This window comes from Arthrobotrys flagrans, assembly GCF_004000055.1.
Source record: "Arthrobotrys flagrans strain CBS H-5679 chromosome Unknown unitig_15, whole genome shotgun sequence".
Taxonomy (NCBI): Eukaryota; Fungi; Ascomycota; class Orbiliomycetes; order Orbiliales; family Orbiliaceae; genus Arthrobotrys; species Arthrobotrys flagrans.
In genome coordinates this window covers 4,432,387-4,450,666 of record NW_027137545.1, presented here as the reverse complement: position 1 = coordinate 4,450,666, position 18,280 = coordinate 4,432,387, and the positions used below count along the sequence as shown (strand labels likewise).

Genomic DNA, 18,280 nt, shown 5'->3' with positions numbered 1-18,280 from the left:
TACCCTCTCTTCCAATACCTACATGGTATGAAATCGTTGTGGTACGATCGCAAGGCTGAAGGCACTAACTATGCTAGCGTGCCAGGGTGGTGTTCTAGACAGATCGTCATATTGGATCCAGCGATATCGATAGTTCGGCCTCGAGTTTTAAACGTTTTCCCCAGCCTCGCCAAAGGATTCGAGACCACTGCTGCATAATTTTTGCGCTTCAACTCACGGAAAAGAGTTACCCCGCATTTTGTGAGGCAATTGTCCAAGATTCCCAACATAAAATCATGAATATACTATTGAACCATCAGTATTGTAACAACAGCATATTCGCCATTTTTGGTCCAAATTTTACCACTGGTTGATCAGATCGGCGCTGAACTAAGGAATATCGATGCTATTCGGAATCCGGCAAACCTCACAGCAGTTGCCCGAGTTAGCGGCTGGCTTCGTTTCGGATAGATTTTGTTCGGATCTTTCCGGATAAAGATTCGAGAGCAGACCGGGCAAGCTTGGCATACGAACGAACAAGCCTGCATGGAGTACGAATCCTCGTGGCCTTGGCTGGCGTGATGCTTTGAATAGAAACTCGCTCGAAATCCGGGGTGTTACATAGTTTCCTCGAGGGCTGGCGTAACTATGTATAACCGCCTATGCTAGAATCACCAACCGTAGGCTGCACCTGTTGGAGTCAAAGTTGTTAATTCATGTTAATTATTTCTGAGGTGAAATATCAAGTAGTCTGCTTCCACCTGTGCTTGAACCTGTGCTGCATTCCGGTGATGTCTGCCCCGCCGTGGCCTGTTACGTGCTAGCTGTCACTCCACCTGCTCGTTACCTCCCAAAAGGAGCATCTCTCGTTTTGCGCCAACGGTTAGCTGGCGTGCGTATGTCACGGGGGCCCATAAAAAAAAAGTCGCTGTGGAGTTCCGAATTTATTGCTAGCCCACCCTTCTTTTAGGCCTTTCAAAATCGGCCCCTCATCACTAAAAAATACCACCATCACCATTCCTGCTTGGTCATCACGACGCTTCAGCTTCACCACGACCACCTCCTTCGAGTTAACTCGGCTTCTAAAAGTTCCTTTCGCTGTCGAACACAGGGACTCCGTACATACACAAGTGCATGAGCACATAAATAGGTCCAGTACATGTCGTGCACCAGAGCTCTCAAAACCCAGCCGATATCACTGTGGTGACAGCCTTCCCCTTGTCTTCATCGCGGCAAAAAGGTCGGTGCTGTGATGAAAGTGCTCGTCCGACACACCCGACCTCACCAGCACCGATTTCATTGCCGCATCTGCTTCAAACAGCTCTCGTACCCGGCTTCCACGTGCTAGCTCTTGTGCACCACACGGCGTCGTCCATGAAAGGTTTGTCCACCGCCAATCCTCCCATTGTCTTTGAACAACCGCAATTTCGCTTCAATTCCACGCCCCGCCCGACCCACGATATATTACGCAGGCTTCCCAGGGTCCTTTCCCCATAGAAACTTCCTCCTAACCAAGCCTCGTTCTTTCTTTCTCTTTCTCTCTCTTTAAACTTTCGACTACGATGAGCCTTATTCACAGCCTTGCCCCACAGAAGCACGAAGCTGGCCTTTTGTACTTCTATTTTTGTCCCCTTTTGTTTGTCGTTGAAGTGTTCAATGCTAACGCGAGTATTCCATATATCTGTCGTCTGCAGGACAAGCGTGAGCAGGATATCTTGCAAAACAAGGACTTACCGGAATTTCATTTGTCGGTGTCGACCACGCCTTGAATCCGGGAATTGAATCCTACAATCAACAATTAGGAAGTGGAGGGCATCTGCCGTCTCAAATTCGACGATGCCGTTCCCTCTCCTCAAGCTCCTCTTCGTCCTTGTCTCCCTCGCCGTCCTTCTGCTCGTCCTCCTTTACGTCTCCTTGTCCGTGAATTTCCCATTATCGGCGAGCCCTTCATTCTTCCCGACTTCAGCAATAATATCCCTGGCAGAGGATAATTCGACATTTTTCCTATCAAAACCGGCAGCATTTGGACCGCTATTGCCAAAGAAGGGACTTACTGGAGAGTTGCTAGTACTGCCGGACTCCGAACTGGCATGTGATGATGCTTCCCGAGATGGATTTACATGGAGAGATGAGAAAGATATACTAGTTGGGAAGGAGATTGATGCAAAAACAGACGATCACATCGGTGTTAAGCGTGTCAAAGTACATGCCGACCTTGAGACGCTACAGGAGAGCGCCGAAATCAGTGGCAAGATAGTGCTGGTTGTAAGAGGGGGTTGCGGATTCTATGATAAAGTCCTATGGAGTCAGAGGAGAGGGGCAATAGCTGTCATTGTAGGTGATAATGAAGCTCACCGACCCCTGCTGACCATGTACGCCAAAGGTAGGCCTATACGATTTTATTTTATTTTTTCAATGCTTGATTTAAGAGCCACAGAGCTAACAATGCTGATAAGGGGATACATCTAACATCTCTATCCCCGCAATATTCACATCATATACCACGGCTCACCTTCTTACATCTCTGCTACCCAAACATCCGCCACAATCATCAAGTAGTAGTTCATATCGACAAAGACCTGTTTATTCACCGGTATCCACACCTAGGCCGGAGCGGGGAGGACTGGCATCCTACTTTAGCAGATACAAACCAGACGATCGATCATCTAGAGATTACACCCCATACACGGTGGAGCCGACGGAGCCAGCAATCGAAGAGCTCGAAGATCTCGAACAGATATATGATGAAATTACTCCGCCCCAGGAAACCGAAAGTGACGAGAACACTCCTCTCGGGCCACATGATGAGCAAGGTAATAGTGTCACCGACGGATCTGTGGCCTTGGAAGGGTTCGGCTGGCTTGGACAAAACGATGGTGAATCCGGTGGAAAACCCGATAAGCCGGATATGTCCCACGGACTATGGATCACATTAACACCGACAAGGCTTAGTAGTTCTCCGTTTGTCGATACGTTACTTGTGCTAGTCGTTAGCCCTGTGATCACTCTAACAGTCGTTTATACGATGCTGTTACTGCGGTCTCGGTACAGGCGACGAAGATGGAGGGCACCGAAGAGCATTGTTGATCAACTTCCCGTGCATACATACCAACCACCATCGGACCCGCCATCTCCATCTGCACCGCAGAATATTCCTTCTTCGCCAGAAACGGGCAAGCCACGACATAGCGAAAAGCCTACGCCCGGATCACTAGTAGTTTCATCATTCCCGGATACAAACCAAGCGTCCACCGCCTCTAGTTCACACTTTCCACAGCTATCTCGCGTTTCTTCGGCCCCACCACCAACTAATACCAGCTCTCCAAGCGCAAAACAAAAATCAAAGTCACCATATTCACGACGGAATATGCGGATCCTGCCCGGGTTCAAGTACTTCCCACCATCCCCGGAATGTGTCGTGTGCCTGGAGGAATACGTGGAAGGTGTAAGCCAAGTCATGAGATTACCTTGTGGTCACGAATTCCACGTAAACTGCATCACGCCTTGGTTAACGACACGAAGACGAACCTGCCCGGTTTGCAAATGCGACGTCGTAAGGGCTTTAGGTGGTGGTAACGGTTATAGTACCACCAATGGTGGCGACGAGGAGAACCAGGCGGAGGGGAGCGATAGACCGATTGGTGGAGTGGAAGGAAGAGGGGAGAGAGGGGCAGATATCTGGTGGAGAACACTGTTTAGGGCTATCGGAGTGGATGTCAATAGGCCGGATGGCGACGTCGGCGAGACGACGCCATTGATTCACGACGAGGATGAGAGGAGGAGGGATTGAGTAAATATATCTCCCTGCCGCTTCTTTCGCTTTATTGGGTATGGAATTGTTGGGGTTTTTGCGCGAGGAGTGTGAACGGGGTTATCGACACTCCAGGTGTTAGTCTTTTGTTTTATGGTTATTTTATATCGCCAGGATTGTAAGGGAAACTAGCGGCAACGATTGCTAGCGAGAATTTGGGATTTGTGAATCGGACGGCTCTCTCGTTTTTATTATTCCTTCCTCTTGTGTTTGATACTCTTCAAGCGTGTTATTGATTCCTATTTTTTCAAGGGGCAGTACGGCTATATACCCTTAGCTAGGAAAACTAGTGGGAATGTCTGTCCGCCTGGTGTTTGGTGTGAGGTTTTTTTTACCTAGCATGGCCTTGTAATATGTATGAGCGAAAGAATAGGCTTTTGGACAATCCATATCAAATCTAGATGAGTCTGTCGTCTCCTCTCTTTTGAAACGCATGACCTGCATATATAACATTTAAATTCGCTCTACGACCTTAAATACGTCTCCGTTGATAATGCTGACATAAAAGTAGATATTGGATTCGAGTCTAGTAGATATTCATCGAGGTACTCGAGTCTCAGATCGCAGCGAGGTCATGGTATTCGTTAATCATGTGACTCTATGGGCACGAGCACTAAGATAAATTCATCTCCTGCAGATACGGAAACTCCACTACCGATCTCTCAGCGATATTTAGAACCTGTTTGACTGATTCTTAGAAGAAGAATGTTGATCATGAGTACCAAGGTCGACAGTTTGCATTGTCTTCTTTACTGATAGTCCACCACCAATATATATCTCAACATTATTTGGAACCGATTCGGCCATGCTCTGGTTTCTTATGACGATCCACCGCCGATTTCCGTACGACACCTTAAGTCTATAAGGCCGGTACCCGCAAGGCCACCTTGATCTTTGAACGCTCGAGCTTCGGGGTACCTGGATCATTACCCTTCGCTTCTTAGACAAGACCATATCGACCAATGGGATACGCTTTCCCAAGCCAAATTTTTACATATCCCCTCGGGCATTTCCCTCCTCAGGATTCGTATAAATCCGGCCAATTTAGCCGCCAGAACGGGGTAGCAATGATCCGGAACCCTAGCTGTTGGAATTTGGATGTCGAGGAAAAAGGTTGTGTTGCGCAAATATGCAGTTACGGCGCAATGGTGACGTCAAAATCTAGTTTATAAATGGATGATCATTGAAAGCCGTTCTATGCAATAAGATCAAGGTGTGCGTAGTTAATTGAGATCAAGGCTTTTATCTTCCAAAATACCTTTTAGAAGGCATCAGCAGAAATAGGCGTTGTACATTTCAGGCGACGATATCACCGAACCTAACCTATCCTCCAACCAACCTACGCTTATATTTATTAAAATGTCTTCTGCTCCAGGCCTCGTAGGCTACTCCCAAGACCCATCCGGTACACCAGGCCAATCCGAAGAAGCAGCCGCGAAGGAAGAATTCGAATCCATCAAGCCTCGCGCCGAAGAACGTTCAAGCGATGCACGAAAAAATACTCCAAAGAGTGCAAAGGATGCAGAATATGGACCAAACCAACGAAGCGAGGCTTTCAAGCGTGGAGAAAAGATTGGAATTGATATTGAGAGTGAGAATTCTGCTGAAGGAGTGGTAAGGGACTCCTCAAGGGCCCGTTGACCGCTTTTTGGGGGATAAGGGATCGATCTAGAGAATTAACATTTCTGTAGACTGCCGTTCCGGAGTCGGGTTATCGCGCTGATAGCGGACAGAGCGGGAAGCCCAAGAGCGTTGGGAGGGAAGTGCCAGCGAGTATTAATCCCTCCTCCAAGGAACCGAACCCTGGTGATTATTACGGGTCTACTGGTGGATACTAAAGAACTTGCATTGGACTAGAGTTGAAATGTTAAAACGTTCAAAACCAGGATTTGAAATCCGCTGCAGATAGTCCTCAGCTCCTCCCGGAGCTACCATTTTAGTCCAAGTACTCGTCGTCCATCGCACCAAGCTCCTATCGTGATATTGAGATGCATAAAGTGGGTACTGTCAGTCTGTCCGCCCGACCTCGGGAACTAGCTGTTTTGAAGCTATCGCCGGCCTGCGCGCTCGGTTCTTTCAATGCTCTGTTCACAAGCTTCTTCCGAGACACGGAAAACAACCCTGAGCCGAAAACAACATGGCAGATCAACTACAAGCTCAATGTTTTTGGGACAAATTGTCAGGAATTGTGTCAGGTATGAAGGACATCCAACTTTCATACTTTCGTAGACGCCGGTTCCGCCATAGCGAGTATTTGTTAATTCAAGCTTACTTATTTTCCCTTGCGTGATTGATATAACTAGATTTTTTTATTGACTTTCACTATCCTAGCTGGATTTGTGAAAAGTGACTCGCTTGGCATCGTCGAATGAGGACTAATTACTTCCAATGAAGTTTCTCCAGGATGATGCCTGCTCTGTCCCATCCCGCGTGCCAGAACATCGGCACCTTTGGATAAACAGGGATAAGCCCGATAACAACTTAATCTCGCGGGTTGTGATCGACATATTTTAAAGGTCATGAAGGGGTATACGTCGACGAGCTGAGCCCGAAAGACTTTCTTCTTTTCAGGATCCACAACCTCATAGGAAGCTGATGATATTGCGTGCCACCGACAAAAACTGTTGATTTGGACAAAACGTGTGACATCCAGTTTTCTGTTGCGTCAAAGCTGATGCAGATGTGGCTTTAACATGGGTGGTGAGTTTTAAAATGAAGAGCGTGGTTGTCGTACGTAACAGCTGAAGAGGGAAGAGGCAACATGAAACGTATCTTTTGGGCCTGATGCCAACGGCTTGAGAGTTGCAAGTGCGAAGTTGCTTCACTATTCCAATTCCAATTTTATGCAGGCCGATATCACACAATGAGACCGGGCTGCAGGAGGTATTAGTAACGGTGTTCCCCTCATGCACCGTCGATCATGGCGTCGTCCTTTGGTGTCCGTGTGCTCGCATTAGAAACCAAGGCCAATTTAGTCAATCGAAAGCTTAGGACGGCTCCACTTTTTTCCCTCTAAAACTGAAAATTTTCTGTTCCCAGAACTCGGCGGTTTTTGACGTTGATATTGCGACGAGGAGATAGATGTGGCTAGGAAGAAAACTTGGTCCACATCTTTGCATTCTCTGATAAATCAAAAACTTTTTTGTCTGCTTGCTCAGATGTCACATGAATCTTTTATGCAAGCGAAATCAAGGGTCGAATTCCTCTAACTTGTCGTCTTTTTTGCCATCAAGGATATTTTGATTAGCCACGGAGCGCTGAAACGACTAGCCCCCATTGGTGCATGTTCACCACAAACCAAAGAAGCATTTCGGCGTAACGATTTTCCTGTGTGCAGGGCGGTGACAGGCATTGGGGCCATGGAAAATTACAGCAAATGAAGTTTTTTAATTCGAGCTGTCAAAGCGAGGGGAAGCAAAAAAAAAAAACGTGGGAAGTTGATCCCTTAGCATGCGGGAACTATAGACGACTTGCAGCCCCAAGAGCAGAATCAGACCTCTCACAGACCCGCGTGATCCTTCTTGCACAAGATGTTGCTCTGCGTCCTCTTCGAATTCTCTGCGCAGGGGCCTGGGTCTTTTACGCATTCACCAATCATATTGCGCCCAGGTACTCCACAAAAACGTCTTTCAGGGATCAAAACCAACTGATTTTCTGGAGACCCCAGGGGCAAGCACGCTAACTTTTTCGCCTAGAACAATACCAGGTTCAATGCGGGGAACAAGTACTGCGGACACACAGCTGTTATGTTTCGAAAGTGCCAGCCAGGATAGCATTGCAAGCCGGGACCAGCCAATATTCCAGTTCTTGGATGTCGGACACGGCACATGTTCATGGAAATATTGCCGCGACCCAGAACTTGGGCAAATTGGCAGTCCAAACTGTTAGGTAGTTTGCGTCTCAAGGTCTTAAGGGAGGGTACAAGATCTTTCTTCGGTTTTTGATCTTGCAAGTTTGAGCGCTGACCTCCTCGTCCTGTCCTATTTATCCATAACGGTCCCCAAGTCACTCGCTCCAATTCAACTGTTCTCGCCAATCTGCAAGGTCCCTGGCAAGCCCTCATATCGAATCAACAAAATACCCAAAGTCACTTTCACTTGCCTTGGCCCTATTTCGAACATTTCCCACACTTCGACAGGCTGTGGCCGCAAGCTAGCTAACAGCCACCCCTCGACGCCAGAAGCACCTGAAAATTTTTATATTTGAAGCCGGAACCCCAGACTTTTTTCTCCAGTTCCGCCCCACACATACGCCGACGTTGATTGCTGCTTGTGACTCCACCCGGCATCTGTCTTTTCCAAATTTGCTGGCATTTTGGATTTCTTTTCCTTCTTGGCCTTTCTTCGGTCTAGGGCATCGGCTCCAAGTAAGTACCTCCATGTAATGTACCTAGCCATCTCTTGCTTTTCCAAGAAGACCCATAAACAAGACAGCGATGGGGTATATCTGTTCCCGTACTCCACGTTTTTCCTCCCTCTCTCCTTTACTCCATCATCTTACTCCGGGCCCCATATAAAATTCTCGTTTGGAATTGAAGCTTACCATTGGATTCTTTCTTTCCCCATATAAAGTGTTCGATAAAGTGGATAAAGAAAACTCTCTAAGGCGACTATTTGGCAAGTCGCGGAAAAGTTCCAACACACCGGCATCATCACCCACGGTGGAAAAACATCAACCGTCGCTGGCGGCGTTTCCACAGCCGCCGAGTAACAACTATCTTCATAGCTTCGACAGATCGAGTCGAGGAAGTGTCGCAATGTCAGATCAATCACAGAGAAGGGATACAATCCCAAGTCCTACAAATATTGGGAGAGTCACATCTACAAACCTGAGCTCGACAGAAAGCCAGAGAGTAAGTATTCCGAATATCTATAAACTCACTTGATATCATAGAATCTCAATTAACATATCTCGTAGGATGTCTTTGTGATGCCTCCTCCAAATCCTCAACCAGCCAAGAGACCCATCGGCGAGAAAATGTGAGTTATTCCACAGGATACTTGGATATCTGACCCAAAACAGTGACTAATCATATATTCTTTCTAGTGTACGATGGCTCAAGTACGGCCCTGTCGACTGATTGCCTAGAAAATTATCCACATCATAATACGACATTTCACTTTTCCTTTTCTTATTTCCATAGGCGTTCCGCGTACGGGTTCGGACTTTTCCTTCAGTTTTTACAGCGTGTTCATATATCAGCAAGGCCACACCGAAACATTGCGATCCAATCGAAGCAATCGCACATCATTCCTATCGATTCAATTTTTTCCAACTATTTAAGGAGGCTATTTTGTTATGATATCTTTCCTTAGGACCGGGACACACAACTCTATTCTCATATCCTTCCGTAGGATCTACATTTATTCTCAGGATTAGGAGCTAGATATATCTGATATCTAAACCTTTTCTCTTATCTATCCATAGCGCACTTTAGCGAAGTCTAGTTTCATATTCTCTTACTCTTACTCTTATTTAATTCATGAAAACGGTGACTATCTTTTCGAGTTCGCCAACGACAACCTGTATTCATTTGTGTATCTAATACCAACAGACACTTTCTGCTGCTGTCCCACCATCACACTATTCCTTCACTCGCTCTCAAACGTATCTGTATATCTGGCAAAATTCAAACAGGTCAGAACACCCCCTGAGTTAAGAATCCCAACCGCATGCCCCATACATTTCATACTAACATAGCTTATACCCGCACAGACCGCTTGTCCCTCATGCACAGAAATACATATGGGGGAAAACACCCCAAAGAAAACTCCACAAAGGAAATATTTTTCCCTTTTCCACACTGCTCTGGAAAAAAAAGAGTGTGGGAAATGTGAAACGAAAGTTCATAGCTATATTACAACATCTTATACATGCAAGTGCCATAGCTATATAGTTGCGTTTAAACTCCCCGCAAAGAAAAAGGAAAGAACAGCGCAAGCCAAATTAGAGCATCCGCATGAGCGGAAGGGTAGAGATGGAACTGCCATGGGCCAGCCCCGATGATATGTGCATGCCTGCAGCTTGCTTTACAGCTGTTGCGGTTCAACTACCCGGCCGTGCTTGCTGTGCCTGCCCACCGCTTTGATCTTGCAGTATTCTAATATTTGAGCGAGTAGATAGAAACCTTGATAAAGCTGCGTAGCATCGAAGTTATCGACGATAGCGCCCGGACACGCGGTAGCTGAATATCGCTTCCCACCCAGCGGGGGCCTTAATCTGCAGCTTTAAATACGATCTACTTCTAAGCATTCTTTCGTTTTAAACTGGGAAAGCTTCCTACTGGACGGCATGTGAGACGTATGGTATGACACACATACGACGTTTAGACACCACCAAGTTCGTATTCGATTTTTGGGGGGGGTCCCACGACCAGGGGCTGTGCGCTCGCAGCTGGCAGGTCAAAGAATATTGGGCGAATGAGGCCATCGGTATAGCGATGGAGGGGCCATTGTGGAAATATTTAATAAGGGAGATGGCGCAAAAATATTTCCATTAAGGTTATCCTGGCTTTGACTTTTAAAAAAGGTTCTCCTGTGATCATGATTTCGATAGCATAGGGCGGGATCTCTGAAACCAAGCTTTTTTTTTTCTCGATGCAAGGTCAGATGTGTGGATGCTGTCAGGAGAAACATCACCTGCTGACATCCCGACTACTGAATGAACGCCCCCAACTCTTCGCCCAGGCCGTCATTTGTCCGAACGTTCAGACGGACGAACTTGCGCCTGCTCTTGCTTTGGATGAGCTCAAGAAGTGGCCTGACGAGGTGATGATCTCTCCTATACGGAGGGTCAACCTAAACTGTTGAATCCCCTCCAGGAGAACCGTTTATTACCACAGAGAATGCGGGGAAGCTGAATTCTGAAGGGTGACATTGCATCGCTAGGCGGCAGCTCCAGGCGGGACGTCAAAACAACACAATCCGTGTGGGTGGTTAATAAATACCACAAGGTCTCGCGTTGAGGTCAAAGTTGGTGATGCTGGGATAGAAGGGACTTCAGACACTCAGTTCGAGATATGTCTAGAGAAGACACTTATATTTCTTGTCGTTGGTAAAATAACTAATAATTGTGTATTCAAAATTCTTACACAGAAATTGGGACAAAACATCAGGTTCGTATGATAATCTTCGTGATACTGTCCCTGAAGTTGTTACTCGTCTCCAACCCTCGTACCTTTAAGCTTAAAATCGCCCCATATTGAAAAAAGGCAGCCTCTCGGGCTTCTCGTATCGACAAAATTAAACGAATCAATTAAACTACTCCTCTTCATTCATAATACCTTCGCAGTAAGCCCTCAACCCCTGTTCTGCCGACCTTTTTAATTGTTTGTCCTTTTCTGTTCGCTCGCCAAATTTGCCAGAGTGAATTTATCCAAGCCGCGGGTTTTTTTAGCTTATCTGCAAGGGGCAAATTTTTTTTGCTCTGATAGTCCGAGCACTGCACATTTTCATTTCGGCTTCGATGGACAATTGGAGACGAAAATATCGTAATTTTGGCTATTGGCTGTCGTCAATTTAATTGTAAGTTGTGATACTTTTCGTTGAAATCGAAACTCAGATCGCAATCATCGTCCCCATGTCGATGCTCTTGCGTCTTTCGCTATAGCCTGCTCCCTGAACCACCCCAGGCCAATGAACACCGGTTTTTCCGAATCAGTTCAGTCCGGACTTTTGTTTTTCAGCTATCATGGGTCTCGGAGGCAAAAATTATAAAAAATCAAGAAACTGCTACCTACCTGATCACATGCACATAGTCCTCTCAGCGAGATATACTTCCATCTGTTTCCTTGATCATTCAGCTCACAGAATCTGGAACTCCGGCAAATATAGAAACACTTTTCTTCTTGTACGTACGTACGTGCGTGCGTTTGTGTGTACATATAGGTTAACGCGCAGCGCGTCATCTGATCTTGAGATCAAGGTTCCTGTTGACCATTGCAGATGAGCATGTGAGTTATGGGAGGCAAAAATGACCACCAGTCGATTCGATTCCGGATTTTTCGAAGTTCGCATCTGCGGGGTAGACACGAATTATTGTGGCTATCCCTTGCCGAATGCATGGGCCATCTGTTGTATCGCCCAGGGGGTTGCAAAGAAAAGCGTAAGAATCTCTAAGACATAATGTGCGTCTACGCCGTTTTTGTATATCGATGTCAAGTCTGGATCACACGTTCCACCACCCCTCACTCCAGCCGGACCTACGTATAGTATTTTTCTCCACATCATTTACATCCCAACCTCCTTGGCATGGATAAACCCTATGACCCCAAGCACCTCCTGCATTCCCCATGAAACATAACCGACTGTCTGTATCGGAGACAGCTCCGAAAGAACTATTCCTATTCTGCGAAAGAGTGAGGAGGGATCCATAGCGAAAAGACCGGAAAAATTGGAGATGCACGTCAGGTTATGTCGTGACATGACTTTTTTCGGGTAAATTAACTCGAGTGTTTGTGTACCTGGAAATGGAGATGGTATCCTTGCTCCGTTGGATTCGGTTAGTGCTGTGGCTTTTTGATGGATATATAGAACTTGATCTTTATGGACCGGGTAGATGGGATGCATTGTGACTGTGTTTTTTTTGTCTTATATTTGAAGACGGATAAACCGAAAAAAACAATTGTAACACTGATGCCTGGGACAACCATCTTGCCAAGCTCTTCGTATCGTTGATATTGGCTTATATGTGCATATAGATGTGCATGTTCATGTGTTCATGATTTGCTTTGTTTAATATCTTCGTTAAATTATATGTCTCTTGATCAATTGAGCGCTTCGACGTGCAGATGGTTAATGTAAATGCTAAACTTCGCATTGCTGGGCGACTGGGTATTGAATCGATTATCTCTGACGCCCAAATATCTGGAGTCAATAGTTCTGATACCCAATAGCCTTGTAAAACCAACCTCTTCAACAGATAGCGAAGCGATTGGCACCGTGGCGCAAGGGACGAGCGGGGGTTACACTCGAGATCTGACGTCTTAGGCGCCCAGTACTATAAATATTTGCGGTGGGTCTACGAGATGGTCCTTCTAGCCGATGGGTTTTTCGAGATAGAACTTGAGTAATCATACGAGCTGCTACCTGCCTGCCAGATGGTCTATAACGTAATTATTAACAACCAAATGGGAATTTTATTGTAGACTAATGTTTTCTTCAGGTTCCCTTTACAATTGTGACATCTGTTCTAATATCTCTAGTATTTACAGTGTAAAGCGGACATTTCACGTACTTCACAATCGTCTCTGTATTTACAGTCTTCCCAAACCGGAAGCGCCATGAATGACTAAGACCGGTTCCTTCCCCTTTCATCTTAAAGCCATCAAGGTGAGAGTAGCCTACAATATACGATTCGACGAGACCGCAAATGAGTCTTTTGGTGCCTTAGGGAAGAAAAGGTTTTGAGAATGAATTTGTTTTCTAGATTACATCCCCGACCTTGTCGAGGTAGAGTTGAAGTATACTTGTTCACATAGCGACCATCTAGGAACTTGACCTCGTTCTTGGAACCTTCGTCCTCGTCGACTTCTTCGAATAATTCTTCCAACATGGAGTCTCCAACCCCAAGACGGGACGATCTAACGGCATTATTGCCAGACAGTAGTTGTTGGGACAATTAAACTTAAATTTGTGTGATATGCTATGGGATATTTCGCAAGTTTTGATAAATTGAAATGGATTTGGGACCGAAGTGTATATACATATCTCGAATTTGTAAAATCTTGATACTGTTGTAGACGGAGTCGGCATGCGTCTTAGTGAAACGCTCAAATCCCTATCATCCGAGACTTCGATCAATCGATATCACTCTGTGCACCAGGGCCTGAATATTCGAATCCTACATGTGCATACATGTCTCTTAGTCTACAGGCATACTCCACCGGTTAACACCAGGCCTGAGTGACTACACGCATGGCACGACGGCGTTTCAGAAGCGAGAAACCCATAAGGTTACCCCTACTAAGTAGAGGCGACAGGATTCATATGCATATAAGGTAGGGCTCCCAACAAACCCGCGAGGTCAATTGGAAACTTCTTCGATCCAAATTCATGAAACGAGACCATAGGGAAGAATCAGACGTGAAAAAATCATTCCCCGTTGGATCCTTGTCAGTTTCGTGGAATTTCGAAAAATTGAATAGTCGGTAACGTAACAGTTGGTATTGTCTCGTCACCATCAGATCCACTTCAGCGAGCGTGTTGGGGCTGTGGTCGAAATTCTGTAGCTCGATAAGGCAGGTAATGTGAGCTAACTTGTGTAACAATGGGCTGGCCGTCTTGCGCCGTCGTATTTAGATCTTTGATCATGAGCGATGAAAGCTAGCTCTATCACATAGTCCGGCGTTCGCTGGCCTCATATATCACAATTCATATCACGATCTTCACACGAAGCACAATATAACTTGCAATATCACCGTCTCATTTCCTTCCTTTCTAAAAACAACATAAGAAGAATATCAAAATCCTTCCGCCTTTCCTCCAATTTTTCATAACCATCGGCTCAATTCATAAAAAAAAAAACAATAAAACCCCATAATCCTCTCTGAAACCTTTTCTTTTCCACCAAAAAAATACATGGCTTTGCTTTTGAGAGTGTGTGTAATGTAATGTATGTACGTGACTTCGTCGCAGTTATTGTGATAGAGGGTGAGTGGGTCGTTGTCGAAGGGCGGGCGTTAACAATGAGGTCTAAAAATGCTCCATCGTAGTATCATACAATTATATAGAGAAAGAAAGAAAAAAGAATCAGATCCCATGGGGGTATTAATTGTTTTTTTCGATTGTTTCCTCCTTTGTGAAAGCCTTATTGTATAAAAAATGTCAGGCTTGTATGAAGAGAGTTTGAAAAGGAGAAGTCTGTCGCTTTGTCCATCCCGCTTCAGGGGAAGAAGAAAAAGACGAACATTCTTCAAGAAGAGAAAGCTTCGAGGTGTGTGTGAGTATGTATAAAAAGAGGACCCGAGAGGGAACAGATGGAAAAAAGGTACCGAGATCGACTGAACACCCGTATGCATGGACAAGATAAGACGTTATTGTAAGGACGCGTTAAGAGAGGAAACGGGGAAAGAAAAAGGTGTCCCGCAAAAGAAAAAAAAAGTATCGACAGTTAAAAGGAAACCCCCATTATGACGGAAAAGAGGTATTGAGACAAAAAAGGTTATAGCGTTCGAATTAAGTTTTGTATTGTTATATTATATCCACCATCTACTTCTTCCTGAACGAGCATCCCTCTGTCAGTCTAGCCTTACCACCGGTGGGCTGGCATAGAACGGTGGCGCAGGAGCCGCAAATAACGACAGTCTGGGCGTGCGAGAAGACAGTGGTGATGACATAGCAGCCAGGGCATTTGACGTCCATGAAGAACGATCGTGGAGCTGGGACGAGGGTCTATACAAGGATCGCTTGTTAGATATGTGACAAAATTTCGAGGTTTTATATACATCCATTATATGGACGAATCGGGAAATTCGTACCTTGAGCTTGTGCTTGCGAGCCTCAGCAATTGGGGAGGGGTTGAGGAGATCTTCTGCGAGAACCTATGCCGTGAGATATCCTGTTAGCTCATCTGTTTCAACCACCAATCTGACAGCACCTCCCGTCCTCAATATCGAATTCCGACTTGAAATTTTCCATCCGAGAACTTCGTTTCCAACTTCCAGCAGGTACATCTTCCCATAAGAGCTTCGGTAGTTCGATTCCTCCTCTTCCTGATGTCTAGTTCTGCACGTGGCCCTCCTCTTGAATCCCACAAATCCACCACCAAATTCCATCGAAAAAATGAGGAGAAAAGAGTCGCCTTACCATCTTGACGGTTTGAGTATCGGTAAATCAGAATCTCAAGATTGATCGATCGAAAACGGGGGGGTGGACAGCTGGAAGTGTCAAGGACTGTCGAGGGTATAGCGGTCTTTAAAGAGGAAGAAGATGAGGTGTGGTTTTCGAAGGCCAAAATTGGGGGGAGACACTCATAAAAATTCTCATGTCCAAAAGTGACTCTGACGGATTGGAGGGAAACTAGTCCGAGAATGGGAAGAATTCAGGATCAAACGGAAGGGTTTGAGACCTAATGAGGCAAACATGCAGCTTTTGTCACAACTCATCAACACATTCCTACCAGACGGCAAGTGGAGCCGCAAGGAATGTTTCGATGTCTATATATTGCATTCAGGCAGATTGGATTGGATCATAGAAGTGGCCAATCACGATGAGTTCTGGAGTTCTACTAACAAGATAGCATTCGCCTCTAATTACCTGATGTCTAGCGCTATCAAACGTGAATCATTATGATTCATGGATTCAATATAGCACGTGAAAACGTTTAAAACGCATTTATAATATTTATAGAGGAGGTCAAGGAAACCCAGGCGCTCTCTGTTCGTGAAGATTCAGCCCGGTTCGGGTGTCTCCGTGCCGTATATCAGATCCCCAGCTTGTATACTTGAGTACGCACATCCCAACAGCAAGGAAAGCTCCGCCGTAGATGACTTTCGTCCGCCGTTAATGTTGGAACCCGGAAGCCCAGGCCTTCGTTAATAATGATGGGGAAGGATACAACATCGGAGCCGGAGCCAACGAGCTAGTAGAAGTGCCGCCAACCTCGAGGGACTGAACAGAAAGAGATAAATGAGTAATACAGCAACATACCGAATGTTCGAACTGTTTCGACATGTGAGTAGGTATACACTTGTAACTGGAGGAAAGAGACAACAGAAAATATCAAAAGGTAAAATCTCAAATGAAACGCCGATTGTTCGACCAATTGATCAAGCTTGCAAGAAGAGCGCGCCAGATATCCTGAATGTGAAAAAAAAGTAATATAAAACATGGAAAAAGCGAATTCAACCTCCAAAAAAGCTGCAAGTCAAAATCGAAATGAAATATCCTATAAATGTACCTATCCCGTATACTCCTAGGTCTTGAGCGACATAAATATGTCACTTGAGACGACCTTAAACTTTTCTTTGTTATATTACCCAGATAACGATTTATATCAATTCATCCTTCCCGAGGCTGGCACTTAGCTGGATTGCCTTCCTCACCTCGCTCTCCGGGAACACCGGCCCTTGTCCATCACACTTCGCCTTCGGTTTCAGAAACTCGCTGACAGCTTGGATATCCACCTGTCCATCGATATATAATGGGTCGTTTGTAATCAAATCCCACGCAGCCGCGGCCCCCAATAGTGGCTCTCCGGTCTCCGGGTGGTGGCTAATCCTATGGCTCGGAGTCTTGTTCTTATGTGGTTCAAGAACAACGTCGTAGAAGTCTGTCGGAGAATAGGCCAACGGCCCAACGTCTATTGCTGCCGGTGCAGCAGGTTGATGGGCTGCTTGAGCAGCAGTTGTGGCGCGGAGGATTTGGTTTTCAGTTGTGATCTTTTGGATTTCGCGCTTTAGGCGTTCGTTTTCGGATAGAACAGTGGAAGACGACGCTTCGAGAGTCGAAAGCTTCTCCTCGAGCTCCTTGACATGACGTTCTTTGCGCTCTCGGAAGGCACGTTGACTAGAGAAAACATGGCACGGTTAGTTTGATATACAACTGACTACGGTATAATACAAATGCGCGTATGGGATATGGGAACTTACGCTGCCCGGTTCTGGGCTTTCCGTTTCTTCACAACAGTAGTAGTCAGCACCATATTGTAGCTACACCTATATTTCGATATAAAGAGAGGGAAAGAGATCAAGGCATACCGACTGTTGCGGAGTCAGCTCCTTTTCTTCACTGCTGCTACGGTTTAGGCCGGGTACGTCCTCTGTGCTCCCATTCTGGCCGTAAACCTGTGACCCTTGTGCAGCCAATATCTCCCTATCGAACGCCGCAAATGCATCGTAATTTGTACCGTAGTTCTGGAACATCACGTCTCGGTAAATCCCCCGGGATAGACGGGGGGTAGTAAGACGTCAGTCAGCAAGTGAAATTTAGCTAATGTGGATGCGATTGCCAGGGATCACTAAGAGATCTGAGGCAAAAGCGAGATTGTGTTATGGGCAAGAAGCAAGAAGTGTGCTAACGAGATGCTTGCTAAGGTGCTTGTAAAGTTTTTTTTATTTTATTTTTATTATTATGGGTTCTCCTCTCGAATGAGAGTTTGAGAAATGGCAAAATTATAATTAATTAGAGCTTACATTGTTTGGGGAGGCGTTCCGGAAGCTTTCCTCCGAAGCAGAAATGGCACTCGACTGGGCCGACGAAGGCGCCGTCGCCGGTGGTTGCTGGAAAACAACGTATGGCTGCTGTGGTTGGTAATAGGTCGAATAATCCATTACTGATATCGAATCCCTACGGCGGGAGCTTTGGTAAGGCTTTGTCACACCTGCAAAATTCAACCGAAGCCGGTGGTGGACTGATAGTTGACCGTGAAATGGTGAAAAATGCAGATAGGTTTACTCTTTTCGGGTGCAGACGTCGATGAATAATTGAGTTGTAAGCAAGAAGTGGAGAAGAAGCGAAAACTTTAGTTGGACAACGCTAATTGGGGTCGAAC

The 18,280-nt window shown here is 45.8% G+C and overlaps 5 protein-coding genes across 5 annotated transcripts; 3 read left to right on the top strand and 2 right to left on the bottom strand.

The window, feature by feature from the left end:
* Positions 1-1,353: 1,353 nt before the first annotated feature.
* DFL_001217 (uncharacterized protein) lies at positions 1,354-3,769 on the top strand (the record flags this gene model as incomplete). The annotated part of the gene is made up of 4 exons (XM_067629802.1): positions 1,354-1,360; positions 1,674-1,680; positions 1,782-2,362; positions 2,436-3,769. 4 exons carry the CDS (start codon positions 1,354-1,356, stop codon positions 3,767-3,769), a joined length of 1,929 nt encoding a protein of 642 aa, XP_067495786.1.
* A 1,380-nt stretch (positions 3,770-5,149) lies between these two features.
* DFL_001216 (uncharacterized protein) lies at positions 5,150-5,661 on the top strand (the record flags this gene model as incomplete). Its single annotated transcript, XM_067629801.1, has 3 exons — positions 5,150-5,404; positions 5,482-5,563; positions 5,648-5,661. The coding sequence occupies 3 exons, from the start codon at positions 5,150-5,152 to the stop codon at positions 5,659-5,661; spliced, it is 351 nt and encodes a 116-aa protein (XP_067495785.1).
* A 1,940-nt stretch (positions 5,662-7,601) lies between these two features.
* DFL_001215 (uncharacterized protein) lies at positions 7,602-8,870 on the top strand (the record flags this gene model as incomplete). Its single annotated transcript, XM_067629800.1, has 5 exons — positions 7,602-7,678; positions 8,143-8,156; positions 8,362-8,642; positions 8,708-8,769; positions 8,837-8,870. 5 exons carry the CDS (start codon positions 7,602-7,604, stop codon positions 8,868-8,870), a joined length of 468 nt encoding a protein of 155 aa, XP_067495784.1.
* A 6,127-nt stretch (positions 8,871-14,997) lies between these two features.
* Positions 14,998-15,597, bottom strand: DFL_001214 (40S ribosomal protein eS27; the record flags this gene model as incomplete). The annotated part of the gene is made up of 3 exons (XM_067629799.1): positions 14,998-15,180; positions 15,267-15,329; positions 15,595-15,597. 3 exons carry the CDS (start codon positions 15,595-15,597, stop codon positions 14,998-15,000), a joined length of 249 nt encoding a protein of 82 aa, XP_067495783.1.
* A 1,181-nt stretch (positions 15,598-16,778) lies between these two features.
* On the bottom strand, positions 16,779-18,059 carry DFL_001213 (uncharacterized protein; the record flags this gene model as incomplete). Its single annotated transcript, XM_067629798.1, has 4 exons — positions 16,779-17,295; positions 17,379-17,404; positions 17,487-17,642; positions 17,922-18,059. 4 exons carry the CDS (start codon positions 18,057-18,059, stop codon positions 16,779-16,781), a joined length of 837 nt encoding a protein of 278 aa, XP_067495782.1.
* Positions 18,060-18,280: the final 221 nt, after the last annotated feature.